This window comes from Lathamus discolor, chromosome 6, assembly GCF_037157495.1.
Source record: "Lathamus discolor isolate bLatDis1 chromosome 6, bLatDis1.hap1, whole genome shotgun sequence".
In the NCBI taxonomy this organism is placed as follows: domain Eukaryota; kingdom Metazoa; phylum Chordata; class Aves; order Psittaciformes; family Psittacidae; genus Lathamus; species Lathamus discolor.
The window spans coordinates 6637072-6662618 of NC_088889.1; the positions used below are offsets into that span (position 1 = coordinate 6637072).

At 35.4% G+C, this 25547-nt stretch overlaps 1 protein-coding gene across 3 annotated transcripts in view; it reads right to left on the reverse strand.

Moving 5' to 3' along the window:
• The window catches only part of FUT8 (fucosyltransferase 8), a 121897-nt gene that overhangs the window by 10759 nt on the left and 85591 nt on the right, over positions 1-25547 (reverse strand). For all 3 annotated transcript variants that reach the window (XM_065683282.1, XM_065683280.1, XM_065683281.1), the window contains 2 exons: positions 3781-4027; positions 2358-2534 (listed from right to left, as the gene is read on the reverse strand). In XM_065683282.1, coding sequence (XP_065539354.1) covers positions 2358-2534; positions 3781-4027 — 424 coding nt within the window. The remainder of the gene's footprint in view (positions 1-2357; positions 2535-3780; positions 4028-25547) is intronic.

The following is a 25547-nucleotide window of genomic DNA, read 5'->3' on the forward strand; positions in this document are numbered from 1 at the left end:
GTTTCTTTCTTTTGGAAAAGAAAACAAAAACCACTATATATTGGTAGTACTAACTCCACTACGATACTTGTAGTTGGTAGACATCTGACTACAAGGGAAGTTTCTGAAACTTCAGTCAAAACATTTCTGTTTTCCTGACTATGAATAGTTTGAAACACTTCTCTTAATAGAAACATGCCTATTCATGTGAATGTTGGCAAAATTTTATTTAAATGCCAACAATGTTTGACAGCCAATCACTCTCATGTATAGACAGATATCTAGCTAGTACTCACTAATATTACAGCACCCAATAATGAATGCAACATAAGCTACTGTGGTACATTGTGACAGCCGTCTGTGTCAAAGCTTGGTAGTTCAGTGTGACTGGAACTTTTTTTGTCAGAAGTGTAATCTAACTTGTATTTTTCTTCACAAGAAGAGGATGAAAAGGTTCTTTATTCTCAAAACCTGACCTTAACCTGTCTTCAGATGCCTTTAAGTGCTGAAACATCAAACTGCATTCTGCCTTCTAAGAAATCATGGGAAGTTTCAAATGCCTTCTACTTGATTGCAAGCAACAGTAGGGTGCAACCAACTGTATGTTTACATAGGTAGCACATCTCATTATTACTCACAACACTAAAGTATACTGTGCTAAGGATTGAAAGCCGAACACAAAGAGAAAAATGCATAACTAAGTTTGCTACAGCAATATTGAAATCTGTTATGTTACAAACAGTAATTAAAGTAATTTAAGACAATGTAAATGAATTAAATATTACAGCCTCAGTTTTTTATTACCTGTCTTTTCATTGTTCAGATCTGCACTTTCAGATTTGCACTTTAAATGTTATGTTATCATAATTGTTTCTGCTATTGTTCTTGTCTCTACATATACAAAAAAGGATTAGATTGCCATCATCTGGAGTTGTGTGTACTCATTTAGTTTTTTCAAAACTCAGTAATTTTGAACAGCAGCCCTTTGTAGATATGAAAGAAAAATAGAAATAGCACAATCGAAACACACAGGCTTGCAATGCTCTACTACAAGATAATATTTTCTGCTTACCTTATGCCAAAACCAATTTGTAATCCAGAATATAATCATATATTTTTCCAAGTATGTCTACCAAGAATAAAACAGTTTTAAAAATTGACACTTTGGAGTTACCTTCATTTTAAAATTTTAATTTTCTTGCTTTAATGAAAAAAAAAAACCAAACACAAAACCCCATATTTTTCTGTTCAAGGGAGAAAAAATCTTGGAAACAGAAATAGATGCTATTCAGTAGACAGATAAATAAGTAGTACTCAAAGGGAAAATATGCTAACTTGTGCTCAGTAATGAATACACTTCAATGCTTCCGATATAGATACCAAGTTTCCAGTGTCCTAGCAATTAGCTTTTGTGAAATTGTTTATGTACCATAAGCACCATAACCCAAAAAAGATACAGTTAAGTATGGAACGTTATTCTTGCATATGCACCTACTTTCTTTCACTAAGCAGAAGGTTTTGCCATCTCAGTGGCACCTTGCAAGACATGCAACTTAACAGTGAGTTTTTACACGAAAATACAGGCCGTGTTAGGAGTAAATAAATGCACACTGTGCACTTCCAGGTTTGAACACAGCTATATTTTCTGTGACAGGCTGAGATATCCTATACCTAAGGTAGGTTGTTAAACCCATGTTCTGGAGAGCAAGAAGAGGACAAGAAGCAAATAAGGGAAAGAGACAGTGTTACAGATTGAGAATCCCACATATAATTAAGGACAAACTTTAAAATTATTCAGCATGTAAGGTGAAAGTCTTGCAAGTTCACTATATAGAAATCTTTTTGAAAGAGTCATCAAAAGGTTGTCAACCAGCTTAAAAAAACTTCTCTGGCAACCTGCTTCAGCAGGGGGTTGGAAGAGATGATGTTAAGGTCCTTTCCAACCCTAACTATTCTATGATTCTATGATCTCCATAGGTCCCTTTCAACTCCAACCATTCTGTGATTCTTTTTAATATCTATGTTCTATAGAAAGTTTGGTGTATTTATTATTTATATTTTTATTTGCCCTTTACAGCATTACAGGTTTGTTTTTAAGTAGTCACAGGTACCTTACGCAGCTTTTCCAGATTTTTAACGTTAAACTTTGACAAGCATACTTGCGGAAAAAAATCATCCAAAATAAAAAGGAATGTCTCAGAGAAAAATCAAAATCACTGGAAGCTGAAATGCCATCGAACATATAAATTATAACCAAAATAAATTAATAGCTTAAAAAAAACCAAGCAAAAAAACCCTAAGAATTGTGCACACAATAGTCAGAAATTGTAAAGCTAACCAGAAGGAACAAACTGTAATAGAAACATAGTTCATCTTACTTGGATTTTGCCTCTTGCAACAGTGAAGGGTCATCTGTAGCCAAATACACTCTTTTTTTATCAACATGCATTCTGCGAGCAAGAAGTTCAAACCGTTCCTCAACGTGTACCATATATTCTTCAATGGGATGAAATGCTGCTTCTGTTCCTACTTTGTCTGTCCTTCGAACATGAACACTGGAAAAAGGCAGAAACTCAGATTTCAATTTATAAATACAATTAATAATTCAGCAACTGAAATTTTAACTTTACATTTCACATGTGCACTTCTACAATGCATATTAAAATGAATCCCTACATAAAACAAGAAAGGATTAGATTCATTGACGTCCGTCAAGACACACTGACAACATGAAGTTAGCTGTCAGTCTGTTCTTAAAAGCAATATAATAATCTTGCAAGGAAGGCAAAGGGTAACTGAAAGAAAAGAATGAAAGAGAGATAATTATAGCATACAAGGTATTCTGTTTATGCAGAAGGTTATCTGGTGTCATTAGAATATACTTGATAAATACAGTCCAAAAGCAAAATAGGAGCATTTGCATCATGGATACATTGTGACACAAACTGCAACACGGGGTTTGAATAAAGGAAGTTAAAATGCATCTTCCCCATCTGCTTGAAATCTAACATGTCTTCAGTGGTGAAGTGGCTTACTGACTTAATGGTCAGAAGCCAACTAACTCTTGGACAGACCTGTTTTTACTCCTACAGAAAGAAAGATTAAACATTGAAGGCAAATTCTGGCAAAGGAAGCAGTGTTTGCAGACTCTAGTAGAGTAACAACAACATTTTTCATGTTATATGACAGTAAAACCTTTCTTCCACAAGCTGTTCTTTATTGCCTATAGATGCTTTCCTTTCTTCTCCCCATATGGACCTTTCCAATACATAGTTACTGCTAAGAAACAGCAATAGTGAAAAGCATCAGCAGGAAATGGAAAAGCACATACCATGTTCAGGTGCAGTCAACAATAAAATTAGTTGTGGATTGTGGCATATAAAATGCAGGCTTAGCCTTTTTTTCCTCAAACGTAAAGGCTATAGGCACTTGAAAAGAAGACCCAGACAGAAAAGTGTCTGGAATACAAGCTGTAAGGCAATTACATGAATGAAATTCTGTATTACACTACTAGCTATAGAAGGACATTAAAAAAAAAAAACCCCACAACCAACCAAAAAACACCCTTCCATTGAGCAATATCAGTCAAATCATAGGTGGATGAGTATGCTAAAGAAATACTTGTAATCAACTTGTATTATGCACAGTTAAAAAATAACAGCTTCATCTAGAAAGCATCCCTTCTCCCCATAAAATGCCAGAGGCTCTTGGGTAACCATCATAAAATTATTTGTCCTGAACACAAAGAACTATATATACATATTAAAGCACAGAGAGTTATAAAGAAAACTAAATACCCACCCGATCACTGGATGTTTGAAACCAAGTTTCCTTGTGGCTTCCTCTATTTCTTTTTCTAACCAAGGCTGTGGACGTATCAAGTATTTCACAAACTGCGAGACCCACCACACAGCAGGATCCCCATGTACACGAATTAGCCTATCAGCCAGGTCTTCAGGGACAGCCAAAGGTAAATAAGGTGGCCGTGGATGTAAGCTGTCAACAATGGGAAGTTCCACCACCTGAACATCCTTATCATTAGCCTCACCTGTTTTAAAATACATACTAGGATGAGTCAAGGAGTTTATTAATAAGCTTTACCATTGGCAAGTAACATCCCAAACATATCAGCTAAACTATCTTCAAAAGAAGTACCTAACCCTTGCTCTACTTTTTCAAAATAGCATTAAAAAAATTAAATAGATTTACATGCAAACTGTATCTAACAATCCACTCCAGTAAAACAAAGTTGAAGATCCTTAATTTTTTACCAGCTGGTTATTAATAAAATATAAGAAGTGCTCCTGTTTATGTATTCGTATTTTTTCATATACAACTACATCATTACATTTTGCTAAGGCTTGCTTGGAAAGACTTGTTATCTAAAATGCTTATAATTCAGTTACTTGTTTAAAAAATAAAGAAATATTTTAAGGCATAAGAAACTGTTAAAAAATAACAATATAGTCCTGCTGCAATTTTGAATACATTTTACTGCAGTAAATCTCAGCATTTCAGACATCATTTGGACCACTGAATTAGCTTCTCTACTGATAGAAGAGGAGAAAGGACAGAAAGAGACAATTTCTGTCTTGAAAAGCTTAACCTATGAAGATAAGCACCAAATTAAATAGATCAAGGAAAACAGCCAAGCACTAAACAAGCATGTGATTTACATATAGGTAAGAATTTGTTATATGTTAAATACTAACTGAAGTGGGATATACAGATGTTTTAAATGGTACTTTCAAGGATCAGTAAACCACTAAAATTTTTTTTATAAGAGTTCTTACAAATTACATGAACATAAGTGTCTACATAATTGATAATTCAAAGCTAGTTTCATATACTGTAATAAATTCTAATACATGACAACATATTACGAAGCATTGCAGTTTTGAAACATCAAACATTAAAGGTGAGACTTCTAGTGCGCTCATTTCTTCCAAAAGCGCATTTTCATTGTCTACAGTGTTTATTGGCAGAGATAGCTAGTCTGCACAGTGCTTACCAGCCATGACAGTAACTTGTTTTAAATATCTGCAAATGAAACTCATATAACTTTTGATTACCAGTTAAACCTAAAGAATGAAAAAATCAATCCAGTGCAAGGATAATGATTCTTATTTCAAGAACAGTTAAAAATCCCTAAGGTTAAAACACTTTTACATGCACTAAAAATAATTTCAATATAGTTGTGGCAAAGTCCTAGAAATTTGACAAGCATATGCTGCAGTCATACATTGCCAGAATACTACATTAACACCAGTGAGCCTACTGAACTAGTCAAATTTCATCAGTAACTCTCTAAGAAATGGCTATTTAAATAAGGAATGTTTGCTGTGATTGGGAATATTTTCAATTAATTTTTAATAGATTTTGAATATCTGTCCTCACAGGTGTATCTATATGTTGATATTTCATCACTGCACTATATGGGATCTTTTAGAATAATTTCCCATAGAATATGTACTGCAGCTATGGATGATACTTTTTCATTCAAGAAGCCAATTCATATTTTTACCATCTATTATATTGCACTTACAGGAAAAGATTTAGAAAAATCTCATAAATTTAGTAAAAATACTGAGCATTTAAGTTTTCTTATAATAAGATGGATAATATTTTATCAGCATTTCTTAAGAAAGCTGCAATTAAGAAAAGCACCCTGAAACTAGAAAGTGCTAAATCTGGTGTAGGTGTCAAGTATTAGTCAGAAGTCTAGTCAAGAAATGTTCAGCTTGAGTATTGTAGGAAAGAATGCTAGGAAGGAAAGAAAACCCAACTGCTACAGCTGAAACCAGGACAAGGTTCCATCCCTTTTATACTTTCAGCCTCAACTGAGAGTGGGGGAAGGAACAAGATGGTAAAAGAAGCAAGAGCAATCTTAGCCAAGAAAAGAAAAAAAGACTCCGATCCTAAATTAGAGGAAGAAATTTGCTGCGATTCTGAGAAGAAAAAGCAGAGATGCAAAGGTGCATATAAAAAGATGAATTTTTATCAAGTCTGGTATTACTGGCAATTTCTTAAACTTCTTTCTATCACTGGAAAAATATGTTGTGTGAAAACAGACATTTGGAAAGTCTTGCCGTTGATGAAGCTGATTGAGGGACCTAACCCACTATTTGGCATTCTGGCCCTGAAAAGCACCCTATACATAAATCCATACTATTCAAAGGATAAGACTGTGCTCCTAAAAATTCCCATAGGCTGTTTTAAGGCTTTGAAGAAAACAAGATTGGCCAGCAATAACTAGAAAAGCTCTTAGCATACAGCAAACTAGACTGAAATATACCAAAATCACAAGAATACCAAAGAAGACTATGGGGGAGGGAGAACAAACCAAACCAAACCATAACAAACATTTTAGCTTTCAACTGTATGTGATACATTGTTTGAATAGTAATGAAGCTGCAATACTTGCTGTGAAACAAAATCAGGAACAAAATATATTTCATTTAGACAAAACAAGTAATTTGGTTGTGTAAAATTACCTACCAGGTCAAGTGTTAATGAGTGCACTTTGAGATATGAAAAACTACTTTCTGAGAAGGAACTGAAAACATCATATGGTTACTTTACAGAGGAGATTAAGAGTTTCTTACTTTGTAAAACTACACAATAAGAGACCCAACATGGGGACTGCTACTGAAAGTACAGGTTACAAAGAGTAAGTCATAAAATGTAATATTCACAAATACAGATCAAAGAATGTGCTGTTAATGCAACTAAAAAATACGAAATGGTTACAGAAGCACCTCATGCTTCAGAACTTTTGCCTGTTACTGTTGACAATAGTTCTGACACACAGTGTTGTGTTGAAAATATGTATATAATTAAAAAAACCCAACCAAACAACTATCAACATGGTCATTGCTATTTTCAACAATGTTCTATTTTGTTATCAGTTGATATAAAATTAGAAGACGGCAAGGGGCATAAGTACTTAATCCAAACATACAAACTTCTGATAAAGCATAGCAATATGACAGCACTGCTGAGAACATCTGTGCAAGCAATCATGCAGATGTGTGAACAAATCTAGGAAACTTTCTCACAACTTTCCAGCCTTTATTACCTCAACAGAGGAAAAAAAAAATCTATTAGTCTTCACTCACTTTAAAAAGTATGAGCTAGCAGATGCAGTAAAACTTACAGCAACTCTTTGCTTTTGTACTGGACAAAACCAGTGAAGAGTAACTCTCTAGTAACCTGATGGAGTAAACAACCCGTTGCAACAGCCACATAAGCAAGTGACAGCTTTCTTATCCTACTGATCTTTTTTCAGTTTTCATTTTAAGATTCCTACTAGGCAATGATCTTGGCCTATTTTCAACAGATATAGTTTAAAAAACTTCCATGGAAATCTTGGATAGCAGGATATTGGCTTAGTTACTCAGAAATAAGCTGTAATCAAAATCAGTGATACATTCGATAAACAAACCTCAGGTCAGATTGATAGGCAAAAACATTAAGTCACGTTCTTGACTGATACGAATTGTAGCTGTTCAACTGAAGATACTGAAGTTGGGTTAAAAATACAGAATGATCTTTTTATACAGACATTTCTTCAGTTTTTAGCTATGTATTCTCTAAATTTTAAAATAGTTCAGTTCTTCCACCGCATGTTGTTAAATAATAGATAAGCCATAGAAGGTACTAACCCATACTAATGCTTGTATCTCTTTCTCACAGTGGTAGTTCAAAACACAATATCACCATGTCAATCAGGTCCAATACCCTGTTTACTGTAGGTCTAACTTTGACATTTGATCACAGAATTATTTAGGTTGGAAAATACTTCTAGAATAGTTTACCTACATTGCTATATGTCGCTTACATTTCAGCAATACTTTAAACTACTTCTTCCAATGTGATTTACTTTGCTTCTACAGTTGCCAACATTTGCCTCTATAATTCTATTTACAGCTTGTTTAACTTTCGTACTATTCCAGGTGCTATTTCTCAGTTTGGATTTACCTAAATAATTGTCCTCCAAAGTTCTGCAACTTTATCCATTTTTCCTTCACTGCATGTTTTTTTTTTAATAGCCAATGTACTGCAATATTGATAACACTCACTCCTTGATCTTAACATACTCTGGAGGAAAAAATCACAGACGGTAAACAAGTTTATTTTTACTTAGATGACCCATGCCAGTTGCACCATGTAGCTCTTACTCATCACCATTTTTTGGCTATGTTCATCACTAATAGATCAGTAATACAATTTCAATTTCCAAGAAACTGAAATGATTACTTTTTAAATACTGAAATGGCCTATGTTATAAAAGCCATAATTTACATTCCCTGCAGTATCCCAATGTACTCGGAAGCTCACAGGACTTAGGTAATTTTTCATGATTTGGCATAATCTTATTGTCTATTTCTTGAATATTATCATTGTCCTCCTAATTTGAAGCCCATTTAGAAACTTTTGCTATTTATATCTTTCATATCCACTTCTTTGAAGCCTGAAAAATGCTCTTTGGCTTAAAATGATCTCTGGAATTTGTCATTTTGCCCTTACCTTTCTTCCTAGCCTCTGAACATTGGCTCAGATCTGCTTTTGGATGGGTGTTCACTACAAACAGCAGCTTTGTCAGCATACAGCAGAATGTCAGCTTTGTTTCAAGTAACGATCAATACTATTAGTTAATGTTAACTGAAAAGCCTGTTTAAGAACTTAATTCATGCTACAATTTCGAAGTTCACCATCTAATTTCAAAGTATTATTTCAAGAAGTTGTCCTTCGAAGTATGCCAAGGAACACTAAGCTAAGGACATTCCTGTTGTGTAAATGAGAACTTCAATTTAATTTCTGTTTGTGTTACTAGAAATATAACAATAAACTCAAATAAAAATGGAATAGCTTCATCACTTTTCTGTTTCTATAATATAGACTTCTTTAAGCTGGTATCAACTTGCATAGACTAATCACCACACTACTAAACTAAGCACTACAACTTGAAAGACTGTCAGCTCACTCACCCAACTAAGTGAACAATTCTAAATTCAATCACACAAGACATCTCAGAGTGCCAGGAATGCTGTTAGATTAGCACTGTATATGGTGAGAGGGGCTGTGCTGAATTCTCACAAGGCTCCTCATTGTGTTGCTGGCTACTGTTATGTATTGCAAAGACAACAGGCTCATGGTTTAACTTCAATTATATTTTAATGCTTTTCAAAGCAGACAAAAAGTGGAAACTATGCAAAGCTATGGTGTGTTATGCTGTTTATGAATTGTCAACTAGTTCATAAGAAAAAAAAAGTATGCCTTTATCTGTTCTCTGCTGCAGACTGCATTTCCTACATTTCCTGCTATATTTTGGACAGTTCCAAACATTATTAAAGTCTCCACATAAGGACTTTATAAAATGGTACTAAAATGAGATAAAGAATCCTATTTTTCTTTTAAAGTAGTCAATGTAAAATAGAACTAGTAAATTTGGTGCAATTCAGTCTTAAAGAAACTGAAAATATAGGTAGTGTCCCATTTGTCATCCCAAGAGGCTGATTCTTGATGGCTTTGGTCAAATTTGGCCAAAATTTATCTAATATTCAGAACTTGTACCAAGTTGGGATAACAAAAGGAGCAAATAGAAAGGTACAGCATAATGACAAAATCTGGCTCCCACAAGAAACATTGCTAAAATAATTTTCTGCTAGAGATATTGTTTTATCAGCTCCCCCCTCCAAGAAATAAAACTCTGATGGTAGTTTTATTTCTGTGCCAGCAAAATCCCTAACTTTCAGAGCTCCTGAATTACCAACTTGTCTTTCTAACACAAGATCCACTATTTTCAATAGTATTTATTTTCCCATATCACTCTGGTTCTTTGAAAAGCCTACACATAATCAAGAACACAATGTAAAGATAAACAGTGCTTTTACTGTCCAAATAAGTAATGAGATGACAATGAATGTTCTCCCTCTTGGACCTAATGAAAGCACGAACTGAGTTTATTGATTTCTGAATTTCAAATAGCTACGTCTCTAACGGAACTAAAACAGTACCACTGATGCATTTAGGGCCTTGAAACCTTTTAAATAAGCTCAGATGAGCTGCATTATAAAGACCTACATTTCTGCTTCATTCTATTGAAAACCCATCACTTATTAGATGCTTTTTATGGCAATTGCCACCTCACTTTAAAAGAACATTAAAAAGTAATGATTTTTCCCATGCTCAATTGTTTCGATACCCAGTATGGCAGCTGGTAAGTTTACCAATGAAGTGTGATTGCACAAACTGACTCTACATAAGTTAGTGAAGGCATTTTCAGCAGACTGTTAAACTAAGTAGAAATCAAGGAGGTTACTAGTAATTGATTTTTTGCTTTAATATTCAAACTGCTTTTGAACAATGCCCCATTTAATCTGAACAGTCTATATGAAAGGGGTACATGTCTAAGAAGAGCTCCAGCTCCCTGGCTACCAGAAAACATCATGAAACGTATTTGCAATGGCAATTACTACTATAAATGCAAAGGAGTTTAGCCATGATATCCCAGTTTAGTCATTCATGCAAAGAGTAGCCAGAGTTGATGATTAAAGGGTATCCTTATGTGAGGATAGCTGAAGTAACTTAGGAAAACATAGAAAAGACCTTTACAGCAATACTGAAGAAAATGCAATATTTTTATTATACTTGAAATAATCCTACCAAAGGTTAATCTCTATTTCGGTCTAATGTTAATTACTACACCCCTTAAAATACTTCCAAATACTTGCTTTGAATATTAGGTTGTCTTTTCTGGAAGAGAAGATAAACAGCTTGCTTTTATAATAAACCCTCCACAGCTGCAGGGACTTGTCTGCAGGGACTGATCTCTGGCATGCATATGCTAACTGAACATATGTATGAGCCCATAACAAGCATGTGTAAGTAGGCAAAAAAACAAGACCACCTCAACATGATCTTTTTGGAGACCTAAAAGTTTCCATTGGGTCATGAAAATGGAGTTTAATTTTCAGAGCTGGCTGCCCAGGCATCTTGTAGAGAAGGGCTCCCAGGTTAGACAAAACATTTACTGTCTTTTTGAGCACTATAAGTCAAGTCTGTAACTTGAGCTCCCAATCTTGTCTTGTCCTAATTTGAATGCTTGGAATACTCTTCTTTCAATGAATTAGTAAAAACTCCTTCTTATGCAAGTCCAGCTGGAACACAACCCTCAAGGTGCATGTAGACAAAAAGACATTTTAGTTACCCATGAATAAAACAGCAGAGAATAAACCTGCTATGCTGTTGGAAATACATTGCAGCGATGCACACTTCACCTTAACAGTGCATCAAAAAGAAACTGAGAGAAACAGGGACACATTCTACTTCACATGGCCTATTAATATGAAAGGGGAAGAACAAGAGTGTAACCCTGCAATAATGGAAAAGGAAATTTTTCTGGTCTTCAGTCATAACATACATGCCCCTTTCCAAGTGGTATACCTGTCTTCTGAAGACAGAATTTTGTATTTTCCAAAGCAAATAAGGGGAAAATTTAACAGAAGAATCGATAAAAAACAACTCATATATAAACATAACAGTTTTCTCCACAACTATTGTAGTAATAAAATATTACTAATTAGCACACTGTTAAAAACTTCAAACTACTACTGTTTCTTACAGGAGTTATGAGCACCTGCAAACAAAATACCTGTGTTTTTGAGATTTGTCCCTGGATTTATGTAATGGCAAATAAAGGAAAACAAGTTCTAATGATTTCTGTACAAAACATGTTAGATGGTACTCATGGACATGTAACATCAAAAATGTGAAGCTATAGTAAAGGTGGGTTTTTTTCCTTGGAATACTAAATAGTTATTGCTTCATATTAAAGGTTAACAAAATACACATGCCTGTCTTCCAAAGGAGGTAGAAGACCAACGTAAGAAAATGCAGGTTTCCTTATTTCTTATCTCTTCACAACACTAGGAAGAAATCAGTGGTCTAAGGGCTTAAAGATAGAGAAATAGAAATATAAAATGGAAGAAATTATTTCTGCCCTAGCTGTCTTGGTATAGCTTTCAGTTATTTCATATGGAAATAGGCATATATTTGCCTACTCAGTTGATTCTTCACATCTAACAAAATGTCTAGCAATAAAAGATCTTTTCGGTATGACATTCTAAGTCTACAAAACAGCAGCAGTGCTTCAACTTTCTCTAATCAAGAAATGTAGGGAAGTAAGTCCCTACTATTTTGATAATAATTATTTCAGTAGGCAGATTTATTCATGAATAAAAATCCCGTGTTCTAGGTTACCTTCATTCACTTGAACATACTTAAACAATTCTTATTGAACAATGCATATGCTATTCTGCTAATGGTCCTGGCCATGCATGGAACTATTATCAGCAGTCAACTGCATTTTATACAGACATCAAATATTACTCTAAATTAACAATGACATAAGGAGAATTTAGTCTGTAAAATATTCAAATTTTTGAACATTATTGGATAGATACTGCAATTATATACATCTAACATTAAAGAAATATATAGGTTCTTATCTCTACCTCTGGAAAATTTACTTAACAATGGATGCAATTAAAAGCAATTTATTCCACGTTTATCTCCCATCCTGCTAAAACATGCTGCCGACATTGAAAGCAACCTTTAAGAATGGCATTTCTTTATGAAGACCAGATTTAATGGAACTCCTTACACAATTAAATAAGAACCAGTAGTATGCTTAGCCTATATAAATGGTTTAATCAGAATCAACATTCGATATTGGGGGCTTGACTATTTTTTGAAAGAGCAGACATGTATTTTATGAAGAACTTACTAAAATACAAACGGATTTAGTTTGGCAGATTACAGATTGCAACTTTGTGTCACAAGATGTAAAATGATGTTGAAAGTATTGCTACAAAAGAGGAAAAAAACCCAAACAAACCCCAAACAAAAAAATCCAAACCCACTGAAAGACCAAAAGCAAACATTCTTCTATGTAAAAACAAAACAAATAAAGCTAGTTAAGAGAAATTACTGCATCTCCCATTTCAGATCTAATTTCAGATGATTAGATCTTTCAGGAACAAGCAGAATGACAGCGCACAGCTACCTGACTTCAATACTGGTCACATTTAGTATTCTATGTGAAAAAGTTAGAGCTACTTATATACTTTATATTTTCCTAAAAGAAATAATGTGAAAACAGCTGTGCAGAAAAGTGTAGTTTTCCACTTACACACAAAAAATGAAAAATATCAGCAAAACAACCACATCAACAATGGGGTTTTACTCTGAACTTGTGAGAGAGTGGGCAATAGAATTCAACTTGCTTTGTTCATGCAAACTTTTCTGCTTGTGGAAAGGCTGCCAAAATACAGGACAAGAAGTCCATATCCTTATTTCAGAGATGTAACCAAATATCCAGTGAGACTGGTTTTGAACCATAGATATGGAAAGGAAAAACCTTATTCTCACTGTACATAAATTGAGCTAACAGTACTTTTAGTATTACCATTTAAACAGGCACTCTCTAATACTGGAACTGAAATCCTGAAAAGTAGATGTTAATCACACCCTAAGTTTAAGCACAAGTTTTTAGGCCAACATGTTAACACTGTAATGACTGCTGGATGTGCTCCCACACTCCCTAAATAGCAAAACATAGTTAGCTCTCACCACTGAAAGTATATATAGTTCAGAGTTGTTCTTTCCCATTATTTGGTCTTTATCAACAAAGACTTTTATCTGCCGTTTTATTTGCAGTCACTACTGCAAGAGCCTTCTGTAGCTCTTCATAAGGAATTTTCACCTTCACTAAACACATTCTATCTCTTTGCCAAATCATATATGAATATGTTGAAGCCCAAAGTTTGTATTAGTCTCTGCTGCTAACTTACTTTAATGAATATTAATCATTAATTTCTACTCTTTCCCTCTGAAGTCTCTTTTAACCTAATTTTATACACATCAGGAGCTTCTATCTGATGGTAGTTTATATCAGGGGAAGCCTTCTGAAGTGCTTTCTTGAAAAGCAAAGTATTAAATGAACTCAGTCTTCCCTACCCACATATTGTCTCTCAAATAAATCCACTAAATTAATGAGATGTAATTTTCCTCTATAAAACTCTCATTTGCTGTTCTCCACTGCAACATATTTTAATGTTTATCCCCTAAATTGATTCTTTATTATTATTTCTGTCAATTTGTCCAATACGGACTCTGTGATTTGCTGGAACCCTTTCTGAAAATTGATATTCCTTCAGCCCCATACCATTATTCTGTAGAACAGCAATTATAAACAAATACCAAATATAAACAAAATGCTTTGTTGCCAAATGCTTTCAATAACACTTGTTTGAGAAAGAGCATCCAAAGTGTCCCTTATGATGAAAGAGTCGAGCATGGGAGCCTCCCAAAGCTGTTTTATAATGAACACAGATATGAAAGATTTTTATAGGTTGTACTACAGTTATGTCTTCTTTTAGTGCTGATTTCATGCCTTGATCATCTCTTGGCCCTCCAGATTTTCTGGCAGGCTTCCTTATTCTGATGTGCCTGAAAAAGGATTTATCAGTCTTTTTGCCTTTAGCAAGCTTCTCAAAAATCTCTTTTCGCCTTCCTTACGATGTAATTTGCTAGGAATTTCATTCTTTCCTGGTTTTTCTCATTTAGACAAAATTTGTTTGGGATTTTGTGGCGTTTTTTGGTCTTATTTTGTTTGCTTGTTTTAAAGGCATTTTAACAGTATCAAGCAAGTTCATGAAGTTTGCCTTTAAAAAATATGGGGGGATATGAGTTTGTCTGTGCTTTATGTAATCTCCATGCTGCTTGCAAGCATTTAGTCCCTTTTTACAAGCAGTCTGAGTAGCTCACTTTTTAACATGAAACATTGTAAGAGACTGCTTGAATTCCTTTTATTTATCAAAATATTTGTTATTTTAAGCAGACATGGCTATACCTTTGCTGCATGACATCATCTCTTCTTCTCACACAAATTCCTGTGAGTACTGAAACATCCTATAAGTTTCTGATATGCTGTTCTGGCTACACACATATTTCCAATCAGGATTTTTGGCCTCCCATGCTATTTGCAGACTTCTGTTTCTTCCAATTAAGCAAGCCAAATTTCCTAACACATTTCCCCTGGAACATGTCACATGGAAAGCAACACAATCGTACTAGTGAGTTGCATCCAAGAAGTTAAAATTCAGTATCATCACTTGCATAAGGAAATGCAGTTTAACATGTTGAGATGGCATTCACAGACATGTAATGACAAGAAATATGAGACTATGTGATAAAGATTCTAAGAACACTAAATCATAAGTGAGACCTCACTTGGAGTATTGTGTAGAGTTTGGTGCCCTCAACATAAACAGGACATGGATCTGTTGGAACAAGTCCAGAGGAGGCCACGAGGATGATCAGGGGACTGGAGCACCTCCCGTATGAAGAAAGGCTGAGGAAGTTGGGGCTGTTCAGCCTGGAGAAGAGAAAGCTGCGTGGAGACGTCATAGCAGCCTTCTAGTATCTGAAAGGGGCCTATAAGGATGCTGGGGAGGGACTCTTCATTAGGGACTGTAGCGATAGGACAAGGGGTAACGGGTTAAAACTTAAACAGGGGAAGTTTAGATTGGATACAAGGAAGAAGTTCTTTACTGTGAGGGTGGTGAGGCACTGGAATGGGTTGCCCAGGGAAGCTGTGAATGCTTCATCCCTGGCTGTGTTCAAGGCCAGGTAGGACAGAGCCTTGGGTGACATGGTTTAGTGTGAGGTGTCCCTGCCCATGGCAGGGGGGTTGGAACTGGATGATCTTAAGGTCCTTTCCAACCCTAACTATTCTATGATTCTATGATTATTGATTCATACAATATTTTAATAAAGCTAAATCCTGCAGTTATATCTTATGTTTTGCATTGTTTGAAGACGGTTTAAGCAATTTTCATAAAAGTTAATGGTGTAAACAAAAATAGCAGTTAAAAAATTGCATTCTTCAATAAAACGCAATTTCTAACTTGACTTCTTGAGCACTTACATTTTCGATCCATAGCTAACACCAAAATCTTGCAACGGCCATTACTATCCACAACTACAACTGCAAATATTCATTGCATATCAAGCTTATGCTAATAAATGGGTGTTACATAACTTTAATATTCTTTTAACTCTGTTGAATTATTATTCAGCAATATGCTGCCAGACAGTGCTATTATGGAGTAAGGAATGCTGTTTCCATTCTAATCTTATTTTCTCCTTTATCCTTCTAGTGTTTCATCCCAGAGGTAGGGAAAATGAGGATGGTATTTTAAGGACAGGGTAATCCTAATTGCAATGCTGGCCATTAAATTCGCTGGAAAATGATCCTCAGTCTTAAGGTCAGAGAAATGCACAAAGTGTATTTTAACATAAAAATTAATGCTGGACAATGGCTAATGACTGCAACAATCTAGATGACTGAGCCTAAAAAAAGAAAGCAGAAATGAAGTGCTGCTACTGTAATGCAGGTTGCAACAACCAAAGATACCATCTATAATAATAAAAAAAGCTAACTTTTTATGTTTTCTTTATAAGGTATGTATTCTTGAAATTCTTACTATCCTCATAACCAAAAAAAGGACATGGATAAGACTTCATTGCCACAACATTATCTTCCCAGCAGTGGTAAGAAATTCACACCACAGAAGCACCTTGCTGTATGTTTTTCAGTTTTCAGTCTCTTGTTCATTTTTGAAATAGTGTGATGTTTTTAATACATGGGAACATATATAAGGCTGACACTGCAAATAATATGATAACATACAAAGAATGAGTAACACCAATTATGAATTATTAAGGAGATATCTAAAGCCTGTATGTTGATACTCACAGCACTTAATTTAATGTTGTGGTACCATCCAAGCATTTTCTAACACTTCCATTCCTTTTGCCTGTAGTCCCTTCAAACCAGAAGTGCTTCAAGATTTAATTTTTCTTCTCAGATCTCTGAATAGTACAATGCTGTTCTTTTTCAAAAACTTGCTTCTGTATTTTACTACTTGATCCTACTTCCCACCAGGTACAGAAATGACTTTCGCAAGTATCTTCATTTCTCTGCTATGTCTGCAATAAATGCCAGGCTATTAAGCAGCATGACGGGATTGTAACTGTGAATATCTTTGCTGTATACTGTATTTAAAAATCATGCCAAGAATTAAATGTCTTCATGCATGTTTCACTAGCTATAAAATTGCTCACCCTACTAATATCTTCTGCTGTGCCTCTTATTGGTCCTAATTCTGCAAGATTTTACAACCTATAATACTATCTCCCTCGAAAATACCTGTCACAACGAGGCTTTTAGGAGCTTCTCTAACAGATAATTACAGAAGACACCATTTTCCAATTTTCAGGCAATAAGGCCATACTGGACAGTCTTGGGCTACATAGTCTAGCATGAGGCATCCCGTATGAAGATAGGCTGAGAAAGTTGGGGCTGTTCAGCCTGGAGAAGAGAAGGCTGCGTGGAGACCTCATTGCAGCCTTCCAGTATCCAAAGGGGGCCTATAGGGATGCTGGGGAGGGACTCTTCATTAGGGACTGTAGTGACAGGACAAGGGGTAACGGGTTAAAACTTAAACAGGGGAAGTTTAGGTTGGATATAAGGAAGAAGTTCTTTACTGTGAAGGTGGTGAGGCACTGGAATGGGTTGCCCAGGGAGGTTGTGAATGCTCCATCCCTGGCAGTGTTCAAGGCCAGGTTGGACAGAGCCTTGGGTGCCATGGTTTAGTGTGAGGTGTCCCTGCCTATGGCAGGGGCTTGGAACTGGATGATCTTAAGGTCCTTTCCAACCCTAACTATTCTGTCATTCTATGATCATAGAAATGTAGCTATAACAATACCTAATAAATTATTAAGATGAACTCTAAATTTTTCTTTTCTGATTTTTGACAGACATTTTTATAACTATTAAAAAGCTATTGCAAGAATTTTAAAATAGTTAAAAAAAAATAACATAGTTTGGGGCTACAATTTAATTTACTTTAGGATTAGAGTAAGCCTGGACTCCTTACCTCTGCTGCAATGGGTAGATTATCCATAGAAGTTAATCATTCTTAGAGAAGGACAAAGGGGAAAAAACAACAGGGATATATTTAAAGGTTTTCTCCTTATTACACATGAATATTGGAACTGTGTTCAATTACATGACCAGGTATTTTCTAAATACAACTTTCTTTACAGTTTGTTTTGTTTTGTTTTTTTTTTTTTTTTTACATATATGAAAGTAACTTACCTTTCCAGAAACTATTTTCTATGTGAATAAAAGTTTATCAGTTCACAGAAGGGAAAAAAAACATACATTCTCTATCCATGGTTCAAAACAGGATCACAAAGAGTGTTTTAACCTACATACAAAGCTACCCCAAAGGATGCTGTTCAGTTTCTCTGAGATCCAGAAAGCATCAACTTATATTTTATAAAGAATGCAAATTCCATGGAAAGCAACACTGAATTCTGACTTGCAATGATAAAAAATGTTGTGTTCCTACCACTTGATCTAAGAAGCGGTAAAGCTGAAAAAGACATACAGTGCTGTACATCTGGGCTGCTGGTGATAACATTAGCATAAACACAGGATAATAAGAAAAATACAAATTAAAAGAAATCAATTTCTTTTACTTATGTCTCATGACACATAATTCCTAACAGGAAAGGATGTAATTACTTTTGGAATATACTGAAATCTTTGCCCCATTGCCCTCTGTGTGGTTTTGAATTCACCTCTATCCATTTCATTTTTATTTCTGAGTATTCTGCAAGCAGAATATTTTTTACTTGAAGACTTCTAATCAGAAGTGGATTTCAAAATGTTCCAAAGCACCCTGACTTGAAAATTAATTTTTAACCATTAGAAAAGATCTTTTTCAGAATTTATAACCATCTCTAACTCATGACAGATTTGCAATGACCTCAAAGACATTATGTATAGTAACGCAGGCTCAATAACACAAATCAATCTCTCTCCCTCTCCATCCTATCTCTTTATGTAAAGTGAAAGATCAGCTGGTTAAATGAATTTGATTTCCATTTGTCTGTTAGAGATAGCTTCTTTTATTCCACTAACGGTTTTGTGCATGAAGTTAAGCACTTATCTGATAGCTGAAAGCTAAAAAGGACTGCCATGTGCTCAAAGACAACATCTGGCTCTTTAGTTACACCTTGTGTTTCTTTTCATGGGTTGACTCAACTCAAAAAAGTAAAATATACGTTAAAAAAAAAGTTTACTTATTTTTCTGTTTGTTTTTCTGCTGTTCCAATCTCTTGAGGAACAGTGGGTAAAATATTGTTTAACATAAATGACTCCGCTTGTGCTCATACAAGGAATAGCCACTCTGCTGCTGATGGCTCTATTCACCCTTCGTGTCCTAGACTGCTCACTGTACACCACACTGCAGCTTCAACTGGGTTACTGAAACCACGATAACTTTACATACCGCATGTGAAAAATATTAAAAGGGAGATAAACCACATTTTTCATGAACATGTGTAATCTTGATGAAATGAAAACTAATGGAGAATCTATCATATTCCCTGAATAAACTGTTACAGTAGTCAGCCAATCTTTCTGTAAAAAAACAGACCTTATCGCCAATCTTACCTGTCCAGCTGCCTACTTTTGTCTAAAAGTAGGACTTTTTGCCATATAGAAATGCCTATAAAATGTGTCAGAACTAGCTTTTTAAACTTGCTTCATTTTTAGATAGAATTATGCTCTTTAATTTCTTACTGTAAACCAGACTTTTCTGGCCTTGAATCGGTGTCGTCCTTTCTGAGAACCCTTTCATATTTACCAATACCCATTCTGAAGGCAAGATAACGAAACTAAACAGTGTGCTGCTGCCTGGCCATTGCTCTGCAAGGCGAATTAAACTTTCTGATACTTTTCAATAACCCACCACTTAGACATAAATAAGGATCACACTTGGCTCTCTGAGGCTACTGCATCGCTCTGAAAACCCAGACTTACCCCATTAGAATTCTAAAGTCTTTTTAAGAGTTATCACTCTCTAAATATTCTTTTCATGTTTACATACATAAAAGTCTTCATACACAGCATCTTACAAAGCACCTTCGCAGAAAAAAATCTACACAGTATTAGTAGCCCGAATTCAAGATTAACAGAGCTGAAACAAAGGGAAAACACAAGCCAAATTTTGTTCTGTTCTCTCAAATCATTATTCCCCATTATGCTTCACAGTAACTGAAATTTGCTTGAATTAAAATTTAAATAATGAAAGTCAGCATAAAAAAAACATTAAAAATCAGAGATTGTAATGAATCCATTTTTTCTGCAGTGTTTTATACAGAAGAGTGAGATACAAGACCAAAACATTATTCATACAATTACATGAAAGCTAAAGGGGGTTTTAGGCTCATACTAAATATTCATGTGATTTACATAAAAGGAAAAATACTGTCAAGGAAGATCTAGTTCATGGAATGAAACTTATTTATTGCAGTTAATTCTGCAGAACTCTTTATGGCTGGAGTGTGCAATTTTGGTTTAGTCCTTTTGATTACTGTTGCCTGATTGGCTTTAAGAAATTAAAAATTTAGATTGTGTACCCACAGTATTCTGTTTCTTGAATTATACATATAAACATATTAGTTAGTTCATATTTTAAGATTATAGTTTAATGAACACTTAAAAGCTGGTGCTACCACCAAATGAAGAGCTCTGCCATTTTTAACCCTCTGGGTACCCCTGCCCTAAAAGCATTCATTCATGAAACCATGGCTAGAGGCAGCAAAGTCAGTATTCAAAAGTAACTGCAGGAAACTTTGTTTCAGGTTTCTTTTTTCCACTTATCTTTCATTTTACTGGTTTGCAGGATTATGGGGAAGGTGCACGCTTACATAAAACACATAGATGGCTTCTTTACCACCACATCCCTTCATTGCCCGTTGTGAAATACAGATATGACTTCTAAACAGAAATTAATCTGTCCTTTCTCCTGATCTGTTTTTTTTTTTTTCCATTTATTGACTGGTTCAATTTTTTTTTTATCTAGCTGTTTTATAGTCCTCCTTCAGTGTATTATTGGGGAATGCCACCAGGACATCATAAATCAGCAAGTGAATAAAGATAGAAAGAGGCCTACACTGCTTTAGCATGTTGCAATGATAACAGAACATTATGACCTGGCAATTAAAAATATTCATGCTCGATATAGCTATTTAAAAGAAAATTAATTTAATGATAAATGTGTCTTCAAAACTTCTCTGTATTTTGGTTATTACTAGAAAGCCGTACATGCTTGTAATAAGAATTCTTACCTAAATTGTTAGTGAATAATTTGGCCACAGTTATCAAGGAAAAATTAGCAAGTAAATCACAATGCGGGCATGATACAATTTTAAAATTGAGAAGAACATGCATACAAGCATCTCTTATTATGATTTTTTGTCTCTAGAATGACAGTATGAAAGGGAGTGAAACAAAAGAAAAGGAAAAATCATGCCACAGTGTAAAATAACTGCTCTATTTGCAAAACCCTGCAATAGAATTCCAATTTTTTTAACACATTTAAGCTAGAAAAACAGAACTTGATTAGTAGCAACACCATGTCAAACACAAAAAACAACTCCTGCCAGAGATGACAAGAGATGAGATGACCTCTAATACTCCACGCAGATGAGAACATGCTTACTGATCTTTCACTATCAGACTAATATCAGCTTCCTTTGTGCACTTGCAGCCCAGAAAGCCAGCCGTATCCTGGGCTGCATCAAAACGAGTGTGACCAGCAGGTCAAAGGAGGTGATCCTGCCCCTCTACTCTGCTCTTGTGAGACCTCACTTCGAGTATTGTGTGCAGTTCTGGTGTCCTCAACATAAAAAGGACATGGAACTGTTGGAACAAGTCCAGAGGAGGCCACGAGGATGCTCAGGGGACTGGAGCACCTCCCGTATGAAGACAGGCTGAGGAAGTTGGGGCTGTTCAGCCTGGAGAAGAGAAGGCTGCGTGGAGACCTCATACCAGCCTTCCAGTACCTGAAGGGGGCCTATAGGGATGCTGGGGAGGGACTGTTCATCAGGGACTGTAGTGACAGGAAAAGGGATAACGGGTTCAAACTTAAACAGGGGAAGTTTAGACTGGATATAAGGAAGAAGTTCTTTACTGTAAGGGTGTTGAGGCACTGGAATGGGTTGCCCAGGGAAGTTGTGAATGCTCCATCCCTGGCAGTGTTCAAGGTCAGGTAGGACAGAACGTTGGGTGACATAGTTTAGTGTGAGATGTCCCTGCCCATGGCAGGGGGGTTGCAACAGGATGATCTTAAGGTCGTTTCCAACTCTAACTATTCTATGATTCTATGATTCCTTATTAAAATTCACCTACTTCCGAAATTCCAAAAACATGCTAATTTCTTCTGAAACAGACAAGCTTAGCTTTTATGCCTAGTTAAGAGAAGACTGGACCAATAACAGTTTAAATATACATATATTTAAAGCTCATATAAGCCCCTTAATACTTTGTAGAAGACATGAATATCTAAATTGTTTTACTGAAGACAGACTTCAGAAACCTCAAACTTTTATGTTGCTAATACAACTAAAATAGAAGTATCAAGCAGACACACCTTCATTCAGAAGAAAGCAAAGGTACAGGTTCAAACCATATTTTCCAGGTAACACAATTTACTAATTTACTATCTCTGTAGGTCTACAAATTAAGTAATTTTAAAAAATTATATCATTTTCTTTTTGGCCTATGTCTGTAATTTACACTGATATTTTGTTATAAGTATTTGCTTGCATGAATATTTTTGATACATAATTAAAACCAACTTTTATCAAACTATGTAGTAGTAAGATTTTGTTTATGAGAAAAGGAAAATTATAAATGTCAATGCAATTTTATGTTCATGTTAAAAATCTAGAAAATACCATGATAATTTCAGAAGTTGTAGATAAAAAATAAAGGTGTGGGTTTGCAGACAAACTATAGTTACAGTTAAGAATTTCAGATTTACTTCTCTCTGTAAAGGTACAGGGAATAAAAAAATCTACAGAAATTTAGAAAGACATAAAAAACCATATAGAAATCTTCAATGGGACAGAATGTCTTTCAAATTTACTGGCAGTTAAGTATCCAGTGAAGATTCCTACTGAAGTCACAGTGAAGCTAGTAACAGAGATTGACTCTTAATATCATTCTTCTTTAGTGATCATGCCTTTGCAGAAGATCAGAATTTAACACGGTTTATAGTGAGTGGCTACCCAGTAGGCTAACCACAGAAAGACTGGGTTTTGCAGCTGAGTATCTTTTATCTCTAGAACATCAAAACTCAAATTAGTGGCATTCATTAATTCAAAAACTTGATCACATCAACATTTTTCATGCATTCAGCCTAATTCCTGAATTAGAAACTAATAAGAAAAAAAACCAACCCCTCCAACCCCCCACAACTGTAGGGAGCCAGAAGGAAACATTATTTGTACTTTCATCAGCAAGATCCCATATTGCAGGAAATCATGATCTATTTTAACAGATTTTCAGGAAAACACAGTCTTTTTAAGCCATTGGTGCAGAACTGCTCCAGAACACTGTTTTAACAGCTTATTATGCTAAATGCAAGGCTCACAAAACTGCCTGCAACTAAATTCTGTGGTCACATAGAGCAGTCTGCCCAGAACCATGCCCAGATGGCCATTTCAGTTGCTAACTTTGCCAAACATGAATACAACTTCAGCTGAAGTTTTCAATGTCAGTTTTCAATTTCTAGTTATCTTTAGAAAACATTCAACCATTTAAAAAAAAATGTTTGGGTTTTTTTTTTTAGTTTTTATTCATAAAACTTGCTAGAATTTTCAAATGAAAGTTTTGTAGCATCTTTGAAGAACCAATGTTACTTCAATGTGCAAACACTGTTTCAATGCATAAGCGCACAAGAATGCTTGCACAGTAATCTGTAAATTGGATTCTGTAAATCTGAAAAAGGTAATTTGAGATCTCTAAGTCTTTAATAGTTAAATTCTTTCAGATACTATATACATTGGGTATGCAGAGTCCTATAGAAAATACTTAAGATTCTGATAGGTTCTGATAGGTTCTATCAACCACACAGAACAATGTAAGATTCACCACCATGTACGAGGATTCATACATGTAACCAGAACAGAAGGAACTGACTCCTTGTAAGAATTTCTCTTTGACACTGCTTACCCATTATTTGCCTGCTGCTTTTGTACTTTCACCCTATAGTTCTGGACAATGCCAGTTCATTACGATCAGACCAGGTTATTATTAGTCATAATCAACACTTTCCACAGTTAACTCATTTACTGAGTTTGTCCAAATCACAGAGTTTACAGGTCAGGAGGACATCTGCTTCAAACTTCTGCTCAAAATAGGGTCAGCCATGAGATTAGAACAGGGCTTCAGGGCTCAAGGCTTTGGCCAGACACATCTTGAAAGCCCCAAAGACGGAGACTGCACACACACTCTAGGGAACTTGTTTGTCTATATTCATCATTAAAAGGTATTGGTTTTAATAAGCAATGTTATTAGTGTAGTATCTAAACAATGACTTGGAAATGTTCTCTACACCCACAGAAGACAAAGTACAAGCTTACTGAAGTATAGATGTGTGCTTGCTTTGGAAAGGCAAATACTGATTCTGCATTTTATCCCAAACTACAGTTCCCTGTAACACTTTACCCTGCCCTGCCTTCCTCTAAATTCAACAAGGTTACTGTATCTGAACCTTCTAACAAGCCACAAAAGCTAATTGAAGGTATATTGTGAAGTGGAAAAAATACTTGTTAAACCTTTTTCAAAGAGACAGCGGTGCAAACTGAGATCTGGCTGACGCACATATACAGTATGTTGGAGCAAGGAAATTTCTGTCGAGTTTAATTCTTGTTATGACTGGACTTAAACAGGCCCTGGACTGAACTGTCCACTGCATAAGTAATTCTCCTTCCTTTACATACCCTCCAGGGCACGCTTCCCCACTAAACTGCTTATCAGCCAGATAACAAAGATCCTCAAGTACGACTGCATCCAACGGGAGTAAGAAAAGTTACTGATTCTCTGGGAAAAAAGGAACACAAATGAAACAAATAACACACTGCTGTCAAAAAAAGCCTCAACAAACACTAGCATACAATACAACTCCCAAGAATTTGCAGTAGGAAGTAAAATAGCTAAAAAGCAATCATTCCAAGTAGTACAATAGTTGAAGATACAAACACTTCTACTGTATGTAACTAGAAATTCTTGAATGGTATCAGTTCTGCCTATTTGAGAACTTAAGTAATTTTGGCAGTGTTCAAGGCCAGGTTGGACAGGGCCTTGAGCAACCTGGTCTAGTGGAAGGTATCCCTGCCGGTGGCAGGGGGTTGGAGCTGGATGATCTCAAGGTCCTTTCTAACCCAAACCATTCTGTGATTCTATAATTTAAGAAACTGTGAGAGGCACAATGACTACAGAATGACAAGTGAAACCTGAAACACTTGTCAGAACAGGCAGTTTTTCCCTGTCTAGAAACAGGTATGGGACTGGCCAAAGGTAGAAAACATGAAGGAATGAACATCCACATTTTCATTTCTCAGCATTCATGTTAGTT